General features: G+C 48.1%; 1 protein-coding gene across 1 annotated transcript in view; it reads right to left on the minus strand.

Annotated features, from left to right (window-relative positions):
* Nucleotides 1-22426, minus strand: part of ZYX (zyxin) — a 29253-nt gene continuing 6827 nt past the window's right edge. Inside the window, 9 exon segments of the mRNA XM_039560909.1 lie at nt 1-1189; nt 1584-1704; nt 1966-2144; nt 2302-2471; nt 2555-2696; nt 3012-3518; nt 3820-3912; nt 4895-5094; nt 8721-8981. Coding sequence (XP_039416843.1) covers nt 1079-1189; nt 1584-1704; nt 1966-2144; nt 2302-2471; nt 2555-2696; nt 3012-3518; nt 3820-3912; nt 4895-5094; nt 8721-8981 — 1784 coding nt within the window. The 3' untranslated portion in view covers nt 1-1078.

A 22426-nucleotide genomic window follows, 5' to 3' on the forward strand; every position in this document is an offset into this window, starting at 1 on the left:
TTAATGGAAAAAAACCACACATTTTATTGAATGCAAACAGTGGTTGGACAGTGTTGTTATTCAAAAGGTTTGTTCAGTTTGAGACAGTTTCTAGTCCAGGAAATGGGGCTCGGTGCAGTAACACTTAGAGCCAGACAGTACATTGCAATTACACTGCAGCTTTCACTGACAGCAGTGAAAGAAACCCTACTGGAACAGGAGACATTCCTCAGTCTGCTGAATCCTCATCCATGCACTGAGACGCCTCCTCACCATGTGCTGCCCGTCCTTACGACGGTCTTTATTTGTAAACATGCATTCTTTGGACTGCTTTGCTACTCTGGTGCCCAGCCTGGCTGTCCAGAAACCGCACTGGGAAACAAATCATTTTGGGAAGGGGAAAAAGATTTTTTTAGAAAAAAAAAGTTTCCAAACTCAGAGTAGTATTTCAAACACTGCCAGTTTAATCTGGCTAAGGAAAAAAATGACAAGACAGTTAATCAGTAAAATCCTTTAGAGACAGAAAAGCTATAGCAGGTTAGCTTTTTCCAGCAACAGTAACAGATTCCCACTACTTTCTGCCTCCACACTCTAATCCAGGTGAGGGAGCAGGCAGAGGAAGGCATCCTGATAACGAGGTGTCACAAGATATAAAATAAAAGACAGAAGTGGTGCCACGATGCAGGCTTCCACCTTCTCAAGTCAAATCATTGTTCTTGGCTCCACAAAACTGAAGAATGCTCTCAGCCCTTCCCAGCACCTGCCACCAGGTCTTTCTTGCTTCTTCCACCAGGCGGTGGTGGAGGTCTGATCTTTATCCTCCAGAGTCTCGAGGGAACAGCAATTGTGCACTAACCTTATCACAGCCCCCAGCCTGGAATACACTGTGGCCAGGAAGCAGTGACAGGAGAAGAGATCCTTTCTTGGTGGGTGTGCAGAGTGAAGTCTAGGAGCAGTGAATCCTACATGAGTAAAGAACTGTGCTGGCATAGTCTCCATTGGTAGCAGTCTGCCTTGTCAGGCAGAGGGGTAGGACAATGGCAGGGAGGGAAGGAGTACTGAGAGTGGGGGACTCGAGGGAATGCCTCCTCGGAGCTCCTCAGTGCGCTGTTTTTGCACGGGCAGTGTGACACTTGATACACAGCACGTGCCCATCCAGAGGAAAGCACCCATTCTCATCTGCTTCAATGGACAAGGGCTTCCCACAGTCCTAGACAGGAAAAGAAGAGGCAGGGAGCTCAGTGATGGCCAAGAACAGGGTAAAGGCATTCGAGGATGCAGAAAGGCCCCACAGCGTCAGGTTAAGTGCTCTGTCCCTGATGGTGCTAATGGGAGACACTGTTTTGAGGGGAGAGCAATCCCAGCACGTTCCCCTCTTACATACAGCTGCTATATTAGGCGTGTTAGAGAATATAACAACCCTGCACAGTCCCTGTTCATGAACCCATGGTCTGGGAATGTCTGATCTTTTTCTGAACGTACTTCAGAAATGCTCCACATTCATTCAGAACAACTTCAGTGTTTGGTCAGCATAGACAACAAAGGTGCCCAGTTGCTGGTGATGAGCATGGGAGACATGGGAGGAGTGGGGCCACCAGTCTTACCTCACACTTGTAACATTTCATGTGGAAATTTTTCTCCAGTGCAACAACACGCACTGTCTCATCCTTTCCAGGCTCTGGCATGATAGGTTCACTACAGACTGAGCAGCGTGGAGCATACTTCCTGCAACACAAAACCATGGAGGAGACCATGACCACTGTGATGACATTCAAGGCAGGCTTCTCAGTGCTGTTCAATGGCATTAGCACCAGAGGGATAATAAATGTTTAGATGGAAAGACATCTTAATACTTTGCTGGCTCATTTTTAACTTCATGTCCAACAGAGGACATGGGCAACCCAACCCTGTACCGCAGAAAAAAGAAGCAGGTGTGAGGGACTCTGCCTTCTCTCATACACCACATACACATGTCTCCCTCTGTACCTGTGGTAGTCATCCACACAGTGAGGCTGGTTGGACTGGTCCACAATGAAAGAGGTCCCCTCCAGGGGGGTATGGCACATCACACAGGTGAAGCACTGGGGATGGTATGAGTTACCAGTGGCCTTCAGCATCCGGTCTGTGATGGTCTGCTTGCAGACGCTGCACTTTTCCAGGGTGCTCTGAGCCCAAAGGAAACAAATAAGACACATGAATCCAATCTCCCACCCCTGTGAGGCTTCACCACAGAAAGCAAGGATGGAAGGAGGAAGAGAAAGCAAGAGAGAACCACCACAGCGAGTTCAGCTCTCTCCAGCAGCTTTCACCCCAGTGACTCACAGCATAGCAGTCCTCACAGAAGGGCTTCTCATCCACATTGTAGAACTGCTGCCCCTGCAGCTGTTTCTCACATTTGAAGCAGGTGAAGCATTCCACGTGGAAGAGGCGGTCCAGGGCCCTCACAGCTGGCTGGGTTCGTGACAGGGGCTTCCGGCAGAAGCCGCAGAGCTCTGTCAATGGCAGAGGAAAGGGGTCAGGAGAGATTAAAACCCACCACAGTCTTAATCTTACTGCTGCCATTGAGGGAACGCACCAGAAGTTGCAGCCTCTGCTGGGGGTGGATGCTCCATATCCTTCATTAGTTTCTGGGTCAACTTCTCCAGCTCTTCTACCTCCTTCATTGTCAGACAGGAATTCCCCCTAGGTGGATCTGCACTGGAACCTGTGGGTCTATGCTGCAGGAAGAGGAAACATTCAATCCCAAAAGATACATATAGACTCCTTCCCACTTAGTCCCTAATAAACCTAATTCTCTTGCCTTTACAGGTCCCCTCTGTTCATCTCTAGGAACAATCTTCCATCCACTGTGCTTGATCCTTTTCACCTCCACATGAAGTCCTACCCCTCTCCACCACTATCTCTATAGTTACATCTCTCTTTCAGATGGGTAACAGCCTCCCATAGCCTGGGGCAGATGCCCCCCTCATCCTCCCAACTTTACTCCCCATGTGCCTGTCCAAAAACACCAGTCCCATGGCTCTTTCCCTTACCGTGTCTTTTGCAGCAGCAGGTTTTTCTGTTGGACGTGGCTTCTCCTGCACTTGGGGTCTTTCCCTCTGCTGGGCATAGGTGAAATTAGGGGGCTGTGGTCGAGAGGAGGGGCCTGAAGGTGAAGGGGCTGTGAACTGAGTCTGAAGGGAAGTAGGGTGTCTTGTAGAATTTGAGGGAGCCACTGGAACACTGTCACCTGATTTGGACACAGACTTAGGAGAGCCAGCAACAGGAGATGGGGCGAATTTAGGGGTAGGCTGAGCAGAAGGGAGAGAGGGGGGTGGAGGGACTGGTGCCTGGGGCTCCTTGCGTTGCTGTGGGGCTGCCCATGGGGTTGGGGTGGGGTTCAAATCCACCCCAGGGGGCTTGAAAGATGAGCTTCCACTTGGCTTTGGTGTGAACTTAGAAGGAAAGGAATGAGGAGTATCTTTGGGTGCAGATGGTATTTCCACGGGGGCTTTTGCGGCCAGCGGTTTCTCCAGAGGACCTGTGGATCCCGCAGTGATCTGTAAAGAGAAACAGCAGAGAGAAAACAGGCAGTTAGCAGAAAGGTGGAAGAGAAAATATGCCATCTGTAGCAGTGAGTCAGTCAGCAGCTACCCCAGACCCAGCATCCTAAGAGTTTCCACACTGTGACATATTTAGCAGTACAGACAGGTTGCAAGATCCATGCTTTCCGGTCCTTCACCAACACTTCCACACTATGGTTTATCCAGACATTTTAATCTTCAGTAGCACCCTTCTCACTACCTCTGTTCAGCAAACCAGTCATCTCTTCTTCCACCTGCAACAGTCTGGACAGCTCACCCGGGATTTGAAGGGGTCATTCTTCTCCATGTCATCCAACATTACAGACAGTGAGTCAATCTCAAGATCAACGCTGCTCATCTTGCCACGTACCTACATCGCCATCCATGAGGAGAAAGGGAGCAGAGCATGTTACAGGAACAGCCAGAGAAATGGGTGTATCATTCCCTTACAATAGCAGCCTTTGGTACTTTGCACTGCGGTACAGATCTGCTCCTTGCTTTGAATGGATAACAAGTTGGTGAGGATGAACAGGACACAATCTCAAAGGTCTACAGTGGGAAAATCGACAGCCCAAGGAAGCTCAGACAGATTTAGGTGGGAAAAGACATCTGGACGTCTGTAGTCCAACACTGCTCACAGCAGAGCTAATTCCCAAGCAACACCAGGTTGCTCAGGGCCCCATCCAGGTGATTTCACAACATTCCCAATGATGCAGATTCCCCAGTCTTTCTAGGCACCCATGCCAGCAGTGAGCCACCCTTGGAGTGGAACAGGGTTTTCTTCTGTCCAAGAGGAATTTCCCTTGCCACAACTTCTGTCCATTGTCTCTTGGTGCACCCGAGTAAGAAGAATCTGTCTTCTCTCCAGCCCTCCTTTAGGCATTGCAGACTCAGTCAGAACCCTGCCTTGGCAGCCTCTTCTGTTCCAACCCCCAAAGGCTGCTATGGCCTTTCACTGGATTGCATCTCGTTCAGTATTCCACAGGGATCATTCCAATGGAAAGCCTGACTGGATATAGCCCTCCAAGATGCAGCCTCGCTAGCACAGAAGGGAGGAGTAATCACCGTCCTTGTCCTTCTCACAAGTGCAGCCCAGCGTGTGGTTGGCCTTTGTTGCCACAAGGGCGCATTGCTGGCTCGCACGCACCTCACTGTCCACCGGGAACCCCAGGTCCTGCCCCGCAGACCTGCAGCCCAGCCAGCTGACCCTAACCTGTGCTGGGCCACGGGGTGGTAGCATTCCCTGCTTTCCCGGATCTCAGGACTTCCCGCTGCTGAGCTCGGACAATAGCGAGAAGCTGTCCCAACTCACAGAGCATCACAGAAACCACACTTCCTTGGACCTCACTCACCTGTGGGGCAGGAACCTTGTTCACAGGTCCTTCATCGAACACTGGTGGAGGAGGAGGAGGTGGAGAAGGAGGTGAAGGAAAAGCTTCATCTGGGGCTGGTGGGAAAGGTTCTTCAAAGGGCGGTGGGGGTGGTGGAAATGCACAGTTTGAGGAGAAGCTTGCATCCTCCCCAGGTGGAGGAGGAGGTGGCAGTGGCAGGTCTATGGGGAAGAACGAGAATAAAAGCAACTTTGGATCATTTCTTACTCCTAACCAGAAGGGTTCTTGAAGATATTGCAGGAAGCAGGATCACGGAATCACAGAGTGTTTTGGGAGGGAAGAGACCTTCAAGAATATCTAGTTCGATCCTCACTGCCATGGGCAGGGATGCCACTCACTAGATCAGGTTGCTCAGGGCCCCATCCAGTGAACACTTGAACACTTCCAGAAATGGGGCATCCACCTCTCTGGGCAACCTGTTCCAGTGCTTCACCACTCTGAGTAGAGAATTTCCTCCTGAAATTCTAATCTAATCTAAACCTGCCCTCTTTCAGTAGTCCTTATACTATCTGCACACAAAATCTCCATCTCCCTCTTTTTTATAACCCCTTAAGGTAGAAGGCGGCCACAATGAGCTCTCCCCAGAGCCCTCCCTTCCCCAGGCTGAACAACCCCATGTCTCTCAGCCTGTTTTCCTAGGAGAGGTGCTCCCACCCTCAGATCATCTTCATGGTCTCCTCTGGATTCACTCCAACAGGTCCACATCTTTCTTGTGCTGAGGCCCCAGAGCCAGATGCAGCATTCCAGGTGGGGTCTCACAAGAGTGGAGCAGAGAGGCAGAATCCCATCCCCATCTGCTGGTCACACCCCTTCTGATGCAGCCCAGGATGCCATCAACCTTCTGGGCAGTCAGGGCACACTGGTTCCCCTGTATCCACAGGGCCTCTGCACCCAACAAGGATGACTGAACTCCACAGGCTGTTTTTCACCTTGTCCAAAGCTTTTCATAATCACTTCATCTTTCCTCAGTAGCTGCTGCTGTTAGTCCCTGAGCAGAGTTCTTGTATATTTGGGAAACAGGTCTTGCTATGCTCTTTCCCGCTCCTTGTCCCATTCTTTGATCCCCAGCATACCCTTGTCTTGCCAGTAACTGGCTCAGATTATTGAACACAGGGTAGCATAGATGGAACGCCAGTGGACAACCCAGGACCTTGGAGAGCCTGTATTTTTACACAAAAATAAGCTGGTATCTCACAGCAGGATAGTAAGCACTACAAGAAACAAGTGGGGGGGAAAAAAGCAAGCTGGACCAATTACCCCTTAAGTGTATGATGAATCTTTGAAATGGCTTTGTTTTTCTGGGGCATAAAACCAGCTCTGATTTTAGAGGCTAATGTGTCTTCACACCAATATACATTAGGACACAAGAAATTTTCCAAAACCCTTTTAAGCAGGCTGGAAAGCACCACAGTGCCTCAGAGTTTTCTAGAAAACCCCATTGCTTCCACCTATTTGTATCTGCCCAAGATGCAGAACAAGCAAAACCAACCATTTTCTACTACAACACAGACAAAAAAATGTGACTCCTTCTCCCTTCACCATGTAGGGGAGGAACTGTCCTCCTATCGACCACACAGCAAAGAACATCAAAGATGAGGAGGTGTAACTTCCACGTGCCTTCTTCTAGACACCCACCCCTCTTCCAGGCTAGCCCCAATGAGCAGTAGGGTATAAGACCAAGCTTTTCACTCCAGCTATTCCAAGTGCAACTTTTAACACCAGTAATTGAATTCTCATCTTCATATCCAGCTGTGGTCAACAGGCTTTATAAGGACTTCTCATCTGTAACCTAAGGGAGACAATACTGCCCCTTTAGAAGATTAAAGCCAAAATCTTATTAGCCTGTGGAATGCGTAAACTGCCCTGGTATGCAACACCTCTTCCAAGCCTTCTTGTGCTGCAGAAATTCTGCTGGGGGGAGGCAGTAATACTATGTATTTTTTTTTCTTTGAAATTACAGTTTGGGATCAAGCTTGTACATGCTTGCCTTTTGGTTTATTGAAACCATAGGAAACACAATCCTCATCTGTTGTCACATTGTTTCAGATGCACTAAAAGCCTGTTTTATGAATTATTCACAGGACAAGAAAGTTCCTCACGAAGTTGTTATACCAGATTTACAGAATGATCAATACTAAATGTAACATTCCTACAGGAGTACTAACTTAGCCATCCTGTCATTTAAGACAGAGAGACCAACTGCTATAGCTTTGTATCATAAGTTTTGTTTGGGGAGTGTATAAGGAAGGCACAGAAGGACTGAAGATATGCACCAGAGAAGGATCAAATCAGATGCATTTCTCTCATGACTGAGTTTTGGTGGCTCATCTGTACCTCAGCTGTCTTGCTGGCAGCCCTTACCCAATGATGACACAGCAGCTTATGACAAATGGTTCTTTTGCTAGTTTTTCTGTCTAGTTACTCCATAATACCCACTTTAAGGATAAGAGAAGCAGAGCAAGCAACACCCAACACACACACTGTACATCGAAAAATAATTTTTAACATCCACCTGTCTACTTCAGGTAATATCTGTGTCAGTCTGAGGCCTTCTGACAGACACATCCCTAATCCAGACAACTATAGCAGAAAATGATAAATCCTAAGATGGGACCGTGGTTTCCACAGATACAAAATTCCAGCCAACAACATACAAGAAATAGGTCACCAGAGTTAGCTGGTATAATTTCAGGAGGCAGAAGCACCAGCATGTCCTTGTGACTTGAGAAATGGGAAAAACGGCTTAATCATTTCTCTCCTCTAAGCCCAGGACCACTCCTCCTACCATCAGGTCATCTGCCCAGCAACTTAGCCTGCTAACCTAGAAAACATCAGTGTTGCAGTCTGTGCTAAACAGTGAAAGAAAAGACATTTAAACCAGCAGTTGGCATGCTCCAAACACGTGTGTCCTGACTGAGGCACACTCTTTCCTTGACAGAGCCTTGGGGAAATAGGCAGCATCAATCATTAGCAAAGGGTCCCTACCAAAATTTCTGGTGGCCCCATGCTGATCATGAGTTCAAACTACAGAGTCATACAACCAGTAACCTGCATCTTGAAGAACACAAAACCAACCAAGCAAGAAAACATGGAACATAAAAACCACTCTAGCACTGCAGGAAATGAAAAAAAGGCCACACAAAAAAAGAAAGAAAGAAATAAGAAAACCACAGTGAAACAAGAAGTCACTCTACACAGGAAAACCCAACCCAACCCACTAGGAAAAAGTACAAAACTGTACAAGCCATACAAACTAAACTCTAAGTCTCACTTCCTGTTTATCACCGCTGCCACTATTTTTTCACCCAATTATTTCTCCCTTCTCTTTTCCAGCACCAACGATGGCAATTGCAGAGTCCACAAGAAGGACAGTCAGAGATAACCAACTTAAGCTGGGACCAGTCAACAAGAAGGACAACAGTGTGATTCGTCACTATCAGGGTCAACTTTTCTGCAACATACTTGCTCTCAGACACGCTGGCCAGAAACAGACTGCAATTACACAACTGTGCACCCAGGGAATACTGTGAAAAATCCACTGCGTTCCTCCAGCCTCAGTGCAGTGCAGGACGGCCTCTCCCCTCCTTTCCTAATGGAGATACTACCTAGACTGAGATCCCTTTCCAATCCATTTATCTCGTTATGGAACCTGCCAGTCTCTACAGCAAGAATATCCATCACTTACAGCAGTTATGACCCTGGTTCTCATATTCAGCCCAGTCACAAACCTCCCACCCTAAGAATACAGGAATGCATATTCACATCTGCCATAGCAGCCTTCACCTACCTTCTGCCAGCAGGGACATGGGTGGTACTGGAATCTCCCCCACCTTCCCTATCTGAGCACGCTGGGCACCAGGTCCAGGAGGTGGGGGCAGCGATGACTCTGACGCACCCCCAGCCTTGAAGGGGTTCACCTTGGGTTTAGGGGCAACCACGGGTGCAAACTTCTTCTGTGGGTTGTAGAAGGAAGGGGTAGAAATGTTGATGCTGACTGTGGACGTCATGCGGGTCCCTGGAGGACCTGGGGAGGCCATCTTCTCAGCACCTAGCAGGAGAGAAGAGGGAGGAAACCTGTATGAAGTCATCCTTGAGCCAGAGTGGAAATTAATGGAGAAGAATATGTGAAACAAAGGGATACAGGAATTTAAGTCAGGCCAGAAGCTGAGGTGCCTAAGCAGCACACTTACAAGACCAGCACAGGAAAAAGGAGGAACAGAAACTGCAGACAGCTCAAATGAGCCATCACACTTCACCATTTCAACTAAGGATGGCATTAACCACAAATGGGTTCTCGCCATGGAGAAAACCCAGATTTCCACTGCACCGGAGCCCTGCACCTGTGGTGACCAGAAGGAGGGTGATCCCCCGCACCCCAAAGGAAGCCCCTGGAAATGGAGTGAGCATTTCCTCTCCCCCTCTACCCGATAACGCCAGCCGGTTCCTCTCGAGCTCAGCTTGTGACAGCGCCAGCAATGCCCCCTCTCCCCCGGCACCCCCACCCTTTACCTCCAGGCCCCTCCATGCCGCCGGAGCCCGCACGGCAGGGCGGCAGAGGGTCTCCCGGTGCTGGGCGATGCCAGCCGGTGTCTCCTCCGTGCCCTGGCCGGGCTCCGCCGCCCGCTCCGCTCCGCCCCCGCCAGGAAGCGCTCCCCGGATGCCGCCCCGCCGCCGCCCCCCGCGGGCAGCCCCGGCCGCCGGCCTGACCCCCGCACCGGCCCCGCTCGCTCGGCTCCGGCAGCCGCAGGATACCCCGCCGGGCCGGCTGTCCGGGGAACGGCAGGGCTCCCGAGGAGACGTGCACCCCTAGGATTCCCCCGCTCCTGCGATCCAGGCCAGCAATCTCACCCGTGCTAGAAGCCTCCACGGAGCCAGACGCTTTGTTGTAAAGCCTGGCATGCCCATAGCCCTCCTAACACCCCAGCACAATAGGGCTGCCGTCAGCACAGGGGCTCCGTGCCAGCATTTCACGTTGGCATGTCCCAATCAGTGCCCCTCCACACTGCCGGCCTCTCACACGGACAATAACAGCTGCTGCCACAGACAGCCCTGGTGCCACAAACATCCGCCCACCCATGATTAACCCCTGGCTGCTGATAAGACCTGCATGCCCCATTCTACTGAGTCCCATGAGTCAGTGCAGCGTGCGATAGAGAGCAGAGACCTGTCACAGCTTCCCCAGGTCACAAGCGTGTGGCAACACAAACAAACAAAGTCCATGCTGCTGAACTTTTCCTTCCCTTTGTGCAGTGCTGATAAGATGCATACACTTGGACAAACCCTTCTGGGATTTTCAAAAGGAGAATGAGGCCACAACAATAAGCAGGAGCCAAAGAGCTGTGCTGAGCATTTCCCCTGGATTCAGAATGGGAAAGGGCCAAGGCAGAAGAGTAATTAGCAAGGTCTGTCCTCACTCCCCCAAACTTTTAGGGGTCAACAGACTCACAAGTCAGAAGGGATTGACCAACTCCCTCCATTCTGCAGTTCCTATCAACCTTCAGAAGCTGTTAAGAAGGCCTCCAGCCTTTCTTTACAGACTTTTGCCTCATGCTCCACTATTTCACTAGGGTGTAATGAACCACTTGGCAGTAGTTCTACCAGATTTGACAGCATTATGAGCAGAACACTACAGTGACAATGTCACTTCTAATCACGGGGTTAGTCAACACACAGTCTGGGGACATCGGCTGCTTTGCAGAAAAAACCATTGTCTTTGCAACCAGCAGCTGCTATCTCCCTTAACCCAGAGCAGCCCATTTCCCGGTATGCTGCATCGCACTTAGGGCACTTTCTGCTCAGGGCTGTCTCCATCCAGCAGCTGCCCCTGCCCATCCTCACTTCTGGTTATCAGTCCACCCACACACAGACCAAACTGGCTGAGAAAGCTTGGCCTTGCAGAGAGTCACCCCCCCAGCCCTGGGGCCTTGCCAATGCCATCTAAGCCTTACCAGAAACACGCAGCTCACACGGCTCCTGTGGCGCAGTTTGTGAGAGCTGTGGGAGAGGGAGTGTCACGCCAACAGAACTAATCTCAAATCTTTCTCATCCTCACATTTTCCCTGAGGGGAGAGATTTTTCTACCTCCTGTAACAGCATTTATGACTCAAGTGGAGCTATGAAGAAAGATGTCCCCAAAGGACACAGTCGGGATACCTAGTTGCCTCATACACTGTTTCCTTCTGAGAGCAAGAAGTAGGAGGACAGAACCAAGGGACACCTCCTTCAGCAAGAAGGTCATCTCCCAGAAGGTCCCATGGTGAGTCTGCCACCTGTTATGCATCCAGACAGCTTTCACTTCTTTGATCCCATGACACCACTTTCACCAGCTCTGCTTCTTTCCCGGGGTAATAAAAGCAGGAGGAACCTGAAGAAGCAGAGAGCCGAGTGACATTTTTCACTTCTGTTGGTAAAAGCAGTCTGGCAGCAGACACACTGGGAGCCCCTGTAAAAGCCAGCCCAACACTGTAGCTCCACACATCATATCTGTACTTCCCCCATCGGCCAACTTCCTCCCAACTGAAGGGAGTCAGAGGAGAACAAAAAAAAAAAAAACAAAAAACAAAACAAAACAAAACAAAAAAAAAACAAAAAACAAAACAAAAAACAAAACAAAAAAAAAACCACCAAAAAAAAACCAAACCCACCAAAACAAAAAAACCCCCACAAATTAAATGGATTCAGGAGTTATGCTGCTTTCCATCCAGAAAGTTCTTCCAGCCTGCCCCAAAGCTACAAAGCTTCAAAGACAGCAAAGTCTATCAGCTATGCAAGCTGCAACGAAAAGCCTTAAAGCAACCGGGCTGGGGGGAGGGGGTTATTCGCAGCTACAAAGTTCTCTCGCAGATGCTGGGCTTGCCTCCTCTCTATGCAAGAGAGGGGGGAAAAAGACGGAAGAAAACTCCAAAAAGCTATGCAAACACATTTAAAACGTCAGAAAGTTTTACGACTTTGCAAGCACTTTCTCAGGGCACTCCCAGGGAGACAGAAACTCATACATTAGGCAAATTTCATGCACAAAGGGCCCCAGATTCCTCTCTCAAGCACATCTGGAAAAAGGCTCGCGAGGTGTCTCGCTCATCCATGCGCACACAAAAGAGAGCTTGTCCCGAGCAGAGCCCGGCAGCACCCCCTCCCTCCCTCCCTCTCCCCCGCCGCTGGGGCTGTGCGGGAGCGCCGAGCCGCCTCCATTCCGCCGGGAGGGAACAAAACTCACCACACAGACACGCGAACCTGCTTCTTTTTTTTTTTTTTTTTTTTGTGGACGGTCAAGCACCCCCACAAGCCACGACCGTAGTCAGCCTCGCCGAGAGCGCAGGGCTGTGTCCGAGGCGAAGAGCCGTGCCGGAGGGAGCGCCAGGAAACCCGCACTCCTCCGCGCCCCGCGCCATCCCCGGGGCGAAGGACAAAGGCTGCGTCGCCAAGCCGAGCGAGGAGACTCACCTCTAGGGGAGTGGGAAATGCCACCCCCGGCGCTGGGGCTGTCGGGGCCGGACTCCTCGGCTGCCCCGGCCCGCCCGCCGGGAGCAGCAGCAGCAGCGAGAGGCGGAGGAGCACCGAGCCCCGGCGCTTCCTCCCAACTCGCGAAAAAAGCCTCGCCCAGGCAAAGTTGTTTGACCATAAAAGGCGCGAGGCCGCGGCACAGCTGAGCTCACTCGCTAGGGAATGTGGCAATGAGGTAACGGGGGCCGGGGCTTGCCGGGGCAGCGGCCCCGGGCCTTGCCGGCCGGGGAGGGGGCGAGCGCTCTGCCCGCCGGCGGTCGCCAACGAGACGGGTCTGTCGGGGTTTTCCCGGCCCCCTCGGCGCCCACCCTGGGCCGGGCTCGCTGCCTGCCACCCGCACGGAGAGCCCTGCTCCTCCCGCCTTCCCTAACCCTGGAGCTGCCCCCAGCCCGTGATTTCACTTCTAGTCGCTGAGCTGGGTTTTCGGAAGGAATGCGGCGGCTCGGGTGAGTCAGGGTCCCTGCTGGCCTCCTCCCCGCCCGAGCCAGCTGTGAGAGCATCTGACTCACGCTGCCCCGATCTGCCAGAAATTAAAGCAAACATCAGATGACTCCACCGTGCAGAAAAGCGACTTGTTCTCCTTGTACTGGCTGCAAGGCAAGCACTATTAGCTGGTTTATATCAAACGCTATCCACATGAATTGCTTTGTTGGATTCTGAGTGCTGCACATCGGTTTTATTTTTATCCCAGTGCTCGCTGGGGGCTCGGCCCGCTGTAGAACAGGGGCAGCCTGACCCAGCCCAAGTGAACGTAATTTTCAACCCCAGCTTTTGCTGCTTCTCCTTGCTTCAGAGGCTCTCAGAGAGGAGGAGCACCAATAAACACACTTCCTGTGCTTTGTGCAATCGTTGTATTTGACTTTGGAATCTGGCCTTAATATTGGGGTTAATACCCCTGCTGTTGCAAGTTCCCTGGAGAATTACTGTATTTGGTAATCCCCAGGGGACTTGGGGCTTGTCTGCTACAAAGACTGACCTATCAACACAGGTACCTTTCAGTACTGATAATTTACTTGTGGGTGGGTAAGCCACGAACCACACCAGTGACACTCCCAGTCTGCACTACTGCAAAATGCTCATATTAGAGAGCTATGCAAAGAGATTCATCCAAGGTTTAAATCCAGTGTAAACAAATCTTTAATTTGACACGTAAAGTTTGTACAAAGGGATTGTATCTTTTATTTAACCAGATGATACGGCTGGAAAAATGTCTGAGGTTTTTCACTGTACATACCATATGAAAATGCCACCCATAGCAATGCACAGCACTGAGCATCTCACTCCTTACACAGCTGGAACCACTGCTATAGCTCTGAATTTCTTTGAGATATATAGCTCTTCTGTGGGTGCTAAATAATCCTGTTTACTGTTGCTTTTGTAGGCATGGCATCAGCTCTGTTACCTCCCATAATTACAAAGTAATTATATAGGATAAAGAATGTGTCTCTGTGATGGGTCTTCTTACACTGTCACTTTTCTAGTGCAGAAAATCATCTTCCTTCTTGTTCAGGTAAAGATGTCAGTGCAGAGCTAAAAAGAATTCAGTGCATAATTGCGAACCAAATTCTGGAACATCACAACGCACCTTACACAATGAGCCTGACGTCAGAGAACTCTGCCACTCTTCCCTGTGCTAGCTCTGACTTCAGAGAAAACAAAGAATGCCTCAGACCAAGATCAAAAAAGTGCCGAGTGAATATGAAAAAAAATCTACGCTTTCATATTTTCTGGTCACATCCCCATAAATCCAGATGCTTGCAGGTTTGATTTTCTCACCAGTGTGTTGATGTTAAAAGCTCATGAAAGCAGATCAAGGAAAGTGGGAATAAGAAAAAGAAAAGCAGCCCTCTTAGACATTTTGTATTAACTCCTCACTACGAGGAAACAAATACAAAACAAATGTTTTGCAGGTTGCACGTGTGAAAGCTAGAATTCTCAAATCAGAATACATCAGAATACACAGGGGGAAACTAATCTGATTTTGTGCTTGCCACGTAGTGAATTTAAAGTTTGTGCTTTTGTAATTGGAAATGGAGATTAACTAACTTCCCTGTTAGTTCTGATTCCTCCAGAAAGAAAATAACAATCTCCTTATGCTAACAATCGTCCTTCATGCAATTATTGGCTTGAAAGAGTAGGCATTTTTCTGCTGCACAAGAAAATTAGAGCCTTGAGATGCACACAGTTGTAGTCACACTCATTAGCTGAAGCAAAATATTAGTCCTGAAGAGGCATTTATCTATCTGGGTACGGGGATGGATCAGCAGGTATACTTAGCTTGTGCCAGACATTGTTATTTCTGGAATTAGCAGCAGTCCTCTGCATAAATCACTTCGGCTGTTCCGTGCCATGAATAAAAGTGACCTGGTATTTTGGAGTATAGTGTGGTGAGAATGCTACTGTCACCATGGGTGAAGTGACAGCCCACTACAAAGCAGGTGCTGCAGGGATTTAGAATATGCAGTTCTAGCTGGGTGCTTCTTTTGAGGCAAGTGACAGGAAGCAAGGCCTGCTACTGGCCATCAAATCAAAGCTTAGAAATGCTTAGAATTCAAGGCAGCCATCTCAGAAAGATGTTTTAATGGAGTTTAATCTAAGTTTTAATGGAGACAGTTACAGAGAATCTTTGCTGGCAATTCAGTTGCGTAATGCAATGAGTAAATAAAGAATAAGACCACGCGGAAGTGGTGTGGCAAATTCATGTACTGCACTGGGATGAGGTGTGTGCTAGCACTGGTTAGGTGCCTATAAAATGAAAATAAAAATAGATGTAAGAAGAAAAAACAAGTCCTTGAATACAAAAGGAAGAATTATTTGTAAGAACACTGTCAGGGAATTAAACTTGTTGGGCAGAAAATCTTTTTTGATAGCCAAGTATGATTTAGGTAGCTGCAGATGGGAATCTTTGTGTTAAATACATGTTTAAGGTCAGAGGAAAGCAATCTGGAATCTGGACAGGGTGCTTTACTTGCGTTAATAATGCAAAATGTCTGCATCTGTATAATTTCCATCCATATCAACAGATCAATTAGTGCCATTTTATCTCAGCGTGAGTTAGTTAACAATTAGTGACACCATGCAGGATCCCATGTATTTCCTAAGCAATGAAAAGTTCTGACTCCTATCTGTGTTGAATCTCTGATGCTTCTTTAGTCACATAACTTCTGTTTAGTCTAACCACGTTTTATTGATTAATGTTAAATTGCTACTTAATCAGCTTTCCCCATGCTGTATTAAAAACTACGTCTGGGCCGACTGGGAGGGTTGGGAATATATAATGGATCTGCTTTGGTCTCCTCTCCTGTGCAGGGCAGGGCCACCTGCAGCAAATCGCCTGCATCCACATGGGCCAACAGATGTTACAGTTGGACTCAATGATCTTAGAGTTCTTCTCCAAGCTGAACAATCCTATGAGTCTATGTAATTCACCCTGGTAAGAGGTCTCCTAGGATCTGTTGTGCTCCCACAGCACAGCCTCTCCTGGTGTGCTCCTCGCTCCCTCCCTTGGGCAGGGTGTTCTCCATGTGAAAGACAACATCTGGAACAGATTGTCCTCTGCCAGGCTGCTGCTCACACCCCTTGTGGAGGCCATGACGTGTGCAGAGCTGTCTTTTTTCCTGACCAAACAGCAGTTTCAAGTTGGAGTGCCTTAGCGCCATTGTGGGACGCGTGTTGACAGCTGGGTGCCACACACAGAGCTGTGCTGGGGACACCAGAGCCTCATGAGACAGCAGTCCTTACAAGCCTCGTCATCTCCCTGCCTCTGTGCAACTGGCACGCAGTCAGGAACGCTATTTGCAAAGGTCATGAGTTCTGGAGACGTCCCTGAATGACCAGGGCTACCCAGGACATACAGCTAGAGTGTTTTGAAGAGAACTGAGTCTGCAGTGCAAAGCACACATCAGAAGTGTCCCTCCCCAAGAAGGGGAGCTGTTCAGCAGCTATGGAGAGCTGTGATCTCTGCAAAGGGCCACTGTGGGAGCTCAAATCCCACTGTGGAGGTACTGCATGGTACACACGCACGTAAGTACGTACTTCAAAAGGCATTCCACCCACACACGTACAGTCAGATTGTCCTGACTAAAACACTAGAATAGGCCAAAGGCTTAAACAGAAAAAAACCCCCAGAACCTTGCTGTGTCATTAAACAGTTTTTTTAGTGGGGCAGATCAGTCATATACAAATAAGAGGGAGCAAAATATCTCTGAGGTATGACCTTGGTCATGCCAGGATATGACTGGGCACCAGAGCAGCCAGGAGAACAGAGCACTGGGATGGTGTCTGTCCAGGGAAAAGCTCTATGTCCAGCAATGCTGGCAGGTCTCTCCTAGACAGAGCCATGACAGGGGCTCTGGGGCAGGAGGTGCAGCTCCCAGATGAGTTACCACTGCTGTTTCCTTATCTCCTTCCACCAAAATTTCCTGCTGCTTCTCAGCAGGCAGTAGCCTGCAATTCCATGGCTCCTGGGGCTGGCTCACTGGCAGGCTTCCTTCCCCTCACACAGCCCTCCCACACCTCCTGCTCTCTGCTGCTGGGCTCTGTGCCCAAAGAACAAGGGATGCAAGCAGGTTGTCCCAGTGGATATCTCTTCCCTCAGGTGCTGTATGACCTGTTCTGCAACTCTGGAAAACTGAGATGGCTCCTGGGGCATGCCCATGTGTGTGGCTGAGTATGGATGGCCGCCAGAGCCCATTCTGCTCGGAAAGCTGCCATTTCCACATTCCAAGGCATCCTTACCACTTCCCCAACTGTATGCCCCACCCCTTGCCACCAGCAAGACAAGTGGTGACCTATTTGGCTGTTCTGTGGCAAATACTACTGCTTGTCAGAACTGTCAAAGAAACACATCTGTCAGGCTGCTAATTAAAGAGTTCCTGTGTGTGCTGCAAGCCTCTTTCCACCCAAGTACCACGCTCCCATGGTAGAAGTCTCCTTTCTTCACTTACGTAGAGTTGTAAGCATGGCACAAACAAGCCATCCTCCTTCCTACAAACGAGTGTAATCAGACATAGGTACTTCTGGGTGCTCCATCCACGGCAATTAAGACAAAAAGTCCCAGGAATAATTCCAGTGTGTGTATGTGTTGGGGGCAGGGTGTTGTTTCCTGGGAAAAGGGTTCTTCCCCCCATCCTCCCTGTAACAAAGCTGAGAGACAAAAGCAGGTTCTCAACTCCCTTGATCTCATACTGAGCCTCCTCCCATGTCGTACAGTAGAAGTTCTGTTGTGGCTTCCCAGGGAAGTACCTGGTGCAGCTGCTTGGAACTGGAGGGAGAGAGATGCCAAGCTACAGTCTCAGTAGCATTAACCTGGGACAGGATCCTGGTCACTCCAGTCTCTACATGGCACCTGTCTGCCCCAGTGCTACTATTTTCTTGCATAAAAACTGAGGTAGCCAAATAAGCAGGGACAGGCTTTGTAAACTGCTAACTCCATGTTTTGTAGCATGCCTACAAAGGTGTGCTGTGCGTATGCCAGGGCATGCTGGACTTGTGAGCACATTAGGAATACACAAGCACATTGCTCTGGTCAGGAAGAATGAAGCCTGGTGTAGTCCATGCCTGCATTATCTACAGGGTGTGGATCCTGCAGCAAACCAGCCTCATAAACCCAAGTAATTATTTAACTCCAGATTGGAGTCCTGGCAAAACCTAGTATGTACACAGTGTAGATGATCGTGGAAGCAAGGCCCTGGAGCAAAGCAACAAACCAACCAACCAGACAATACAGGCATATGGTCCAACACTCTGCTTCCTCCCCCCCCCAAAAAAGGCCAAATGTTATCCACAAGCTGCACAGTAAACCACCATTTGAGTACAGCTGTAAGAGGTGCAGCCCCCCAAGCCCTTGCTTTCCAGTTATCCAAAAGCAAAAGGTGTGGGGCTATATGAAGTATCCTGCAGTTCCCAGGTTTAGTACATGTGGCTACTAGTACCTTTGCTAGTTAATTTACTGATGGTATTGATAAAAGAATGGCCAGACAAAAATCTTTGACTGTTTCATGGGTTTTTCAGGAAAATTAGCAGGGCCTTGCAGTGGAGATACTGTCCTTCCAGTGGCAGCTAGGAGTCCGTGACAAGTGACAGCTTATGGGAGAGAGCTGGTTTTCAAGCAGAGTATGATTTCCAGTAGGTTGAAAATATAAGGTGTAACAGGCCTTACTAAAGATCTGTGCTAAGTTCCTTTTGTATCCAGCAAAGTTATTGAGCACTGTATGAAAGCCACTGACTGGAGAACAGGGTAGTAGTGGTTACAGGCCACCACTGCCAGTGCTTTGTAGCTAGTCCAAGTGATATTGAGAGATCAGTAGCCACAGCTATCGCTCAAAACGCAGGAGAGGTCCTCAAAAAGTGTTCCATCTTGTATTAGTATGTCAATGACTATCGGCACATTTCTGGACATGTATTTCCTTCAACCAAGGCATTCTTCAGTTGCCTTGATTAAGGTCAACATGATGACCACAGTACTTGGCAAACCTCCTGACCCTTTGCTTTCATGGCTCATGAAAGAAGTCATTTGGAGCCTTTAACCTTACCCAAAATACTTCAGTTTCCATGTAAACCACTTTAGATATGCATTTGGCCAGCTGCAATCTACGTGAAGGTCATCTGTGTTTAGGCTTAACATGCAAATATACTTCTTCCCTGGGATTCTTGAGTCCCAGGTAATGTCTGTGACAGTGCTGGCTAGAAGTTGGGAGCAGCAGGTAGTGAAAGATGCCTAGAAACTAAGCCAGCAGAATCTCATCAAGTTGCTAATGAAAATAGGCTCAGGTTATGAGGAAAGCCTTATTAAACCATTTTCTACAGAGCGACTGATGGTTTCAGAGACAGTGTTACACTTGCTGCTGCCAAAGGAAACGAACGGGATGTTTACAAAGCTATTTCAGTGTTGCTTTTCCTGGGCTTCCCACCAACAGCCTTCTTCCCAACACCTTGGTACATAGTGTTCAATGCCATGAGAAGGATTACTGTGTCCTACCAGCACTTATCCTTTTGCTTCCTGTTTATTTAGCCTTTGTGGCCACACTTTCCAAAACTCTCTCCTCCCAAGGTGGTCATCAAGCCTCTATCTTAAGAATACATTAAAAAAAAAAAAGAGGTCTGGTAAAAAAGGAGGGCTATATTTGGTTTTGAACTAAACCAGAAAATATTGTGGATCTGTGTAAGGGTGTGTCAAATTTGAAACTGTGCAAAAGACACATATTACATCCAAAGTACAGACAAGCAGTGCAACCTCAGATGTAACACCCTGAAAAGGGAATGAGCTGCCTTAGTTCCACTCGTCACTTGCTATGGACACACTGGACAGCCTGCATTTCTCCAATGCAGTAAAAAATAGCTCCTATTTTCTCCTGATCCAAGAAAGAGGAAATCTGCCAAGAGGTCCAAATTTAAACACACATATGGGATACTGTCTGTATCCACTCCCTCTGAAGTTTCAGAAGGAGGCTTTCCACAGGGGCTAGACTACACACTGCCAAGTGAGTCTTCCTGAAGGAGGAGACTGGGAAAGGTAGAGGGTACAGTTCATCTGTGAAGAATATGGATGAAGGTCTGGTTGATACTGTTCATTGCCTCTAACTTCTTAGATGATATCACTGCAGACAGATATCAGCCCTTTGGTGCCAAAAGCCTAAATTCAACTTAATGACCTTAGCTTCCGGTCAAGATTAGAGGGACACACTAAATTGTAGACTTTTTTACTCTTTAATGTTGCATATTCTCAGGCCCCTGGCTTGGTTTTGAGGCTGGAATGACTCCCTCATTAGCCTCAGAATTCATTTTGTCTTTCAGTCTACACTGATGAGAAGCCTACAGTACGCTGCATCCTGCTTTGCTGTCTTAGCAGATTATACCAGAGTCCAAGTCTCCACTTGTGTTTGCTTTTGACTCAGAAATTGTTGTTCTCCAAATCCCTGCACCTCCAAGCAAGGAATGGAATTTCAAGTTACATAGTTGGTGCCTGAAGAATTCCACTCTCCTAAACATAGCAATTATTTATGTGACTCCAGGGACCTTGAGAACAGAACTCTCCTCATCTACAATAATTTCAACTCTTTCTCCCAGCTGACAGTAAACTGAGGAAGAAGTGGTAAATAGGAAGATACGACGTTATCTTACCTACTGTGGATTAAAACAAATTTTGGGGAGATAGAAAGGAAGAGCAGCCTTCTGTGAGAGCAGATGAAAGCTAAGAGCCTTTGCCTTAGCCCAGTATTGATATATAGTACCTGCCCAGACCGTGTGCTGCAACAATAAACATAATTATTCCAAGATCTTCTAGTAGCCATCTCTTGAACTGCATTGGTGGATTTCTTTCAAGAATCAGCTATGATCCCAGCAAGTCTGAGGCTCTTCTTTCCTGAGCTGCTGCTGATAGGTGATGCCTCCCAGCCAGAAGTGCCATCAGGATGTCAAGTGTTGCATGACAGCAAGAAGAAAAAGCAGTGAGGCAGCCTCTTCTGAGACCCTGTTCCTCAAATTTCAGTAGAGAACACAGAAAGCAGCAAGGTCCAAATGTGCTTATCAAGGTGGTTGCCAGCAGGTAAAAACATTAGACCTCAGAAGACTTGTAAACAGATGGGAATGGAAAGGTCATCTCCAAATAAGCACAGAAGGAAGCATTCTGGATCCCACCATATTCCTTATGGACTGCAGCACAGCAGAGCAGGTAGATGCATTCACATCTTCCAGAAACAGCAGCAGGCCTGACTTGATTCCAAAAATAGTTTGAGTCAATGTTGATTTGCCAGAGCCTACTCACAACAGCTGTGTGCTCTATGCTAGAGAGTAATTTCTGGAGATTTTTTAAAATATGAGGGCCATTATGTCAGTGCACGAGTGAACAGTTTAAGTTGATATTTTGCTTCAGGATACATTATACTGTCATTATTCCAGACATTAAAATTTGGCAGCGAGGACAGAACCAGTAGCTTTTAAAATAAGAAGTACTTTTCTTCGTTCAGACTTGCTTTTAAGGTTTGGGGTATTTTTGTATGTTTTTATTAAGATCTGTAAAACTCCAGAACCACGTTGCAGAAAAAAACTCCCCACCTTATTTTTAAAACAGTTAGTATCCACAGTGTCTCTGAGCTTCTAGGCCCCCATCTCCAATATATGAAAGGGAGAGAGTGAGGAGATGACAACTGATATTTTGTAAGGCTAAAAATATTGTGCCATTTTACATAACACTGGGAATTTAAAAAGCACATTAACTGCTTGCAGATTATTTTTAAAAATGCAGTTTGAGCAACACCACTAGTATAGATTCAACTGACATTTAGGAGAAGGAGCTGCTGTATGCTTCACTGCTGGGAAACAAGACATTCAGTAGAGGATGAAGTAAGTGTTTTAAAAAAGGCAAAATAAGACTCACACTGCACCAAAGATATTTGCACCCTAATATACATCTCACATTTATGTCATTGGTGGCGTGTCCTTTTTGAATGCATATCAAGTAGCCTTTTTGATTTTCCAAAGCAACCTCCTCAGACCTCCCCTCTTGTCACTACCTACCTGATGATGAGGAACCTTCGCATTCTCAGTGTGACTGCCAGAGGTTCAACAAATTCCTTTTTTACACTCCTTGAAGTTTCTTTCTTTTTTCCTCCTCATATGTTGGCATCTGCTGAGCTCTTCCTGACAGGGAGGGAGTGGGAAAGAGTGTCTTATCTGAACTCACTGATCTTCCCATTTCACTTGCTGCTGGAAAAGCCCCAGGCCATGGCAGAAGAAACTGGAATTTCAGAGTACGGCCCAGCCTACCTCCAGTCTCACTCTGTGTGAGCAGGCATTTAGCTGGCTCAGACACAAGGTAAGGACATACAAGGATGCAGAATGGATTTATGAAAGATACTTGCCAGAATGGTGTTGCTGAGTGGGTGAAGTTTGTGACAGATGAGGCAGCCTAGACTTGCTAATTCTTTGGTGCTGAGCTGCAGTTCCAGAGAGTGCTGGGTCTCCTGCTCGAATGGCAGGTGATGCATGGTCACA

This window comes from Corvus cornix, chromosome 1, assembly GCF_000738735.6.
Source record: "Corvus cornix cornix isolate S_Up_H32 chromosome 1, ASM73873v5, whole genome shotgun sequence".
NCBI lineage: Eukaryota > Metazoa > Chordata > Aves > Passeriformes > Corvidae > Corvus > Corvus cornix.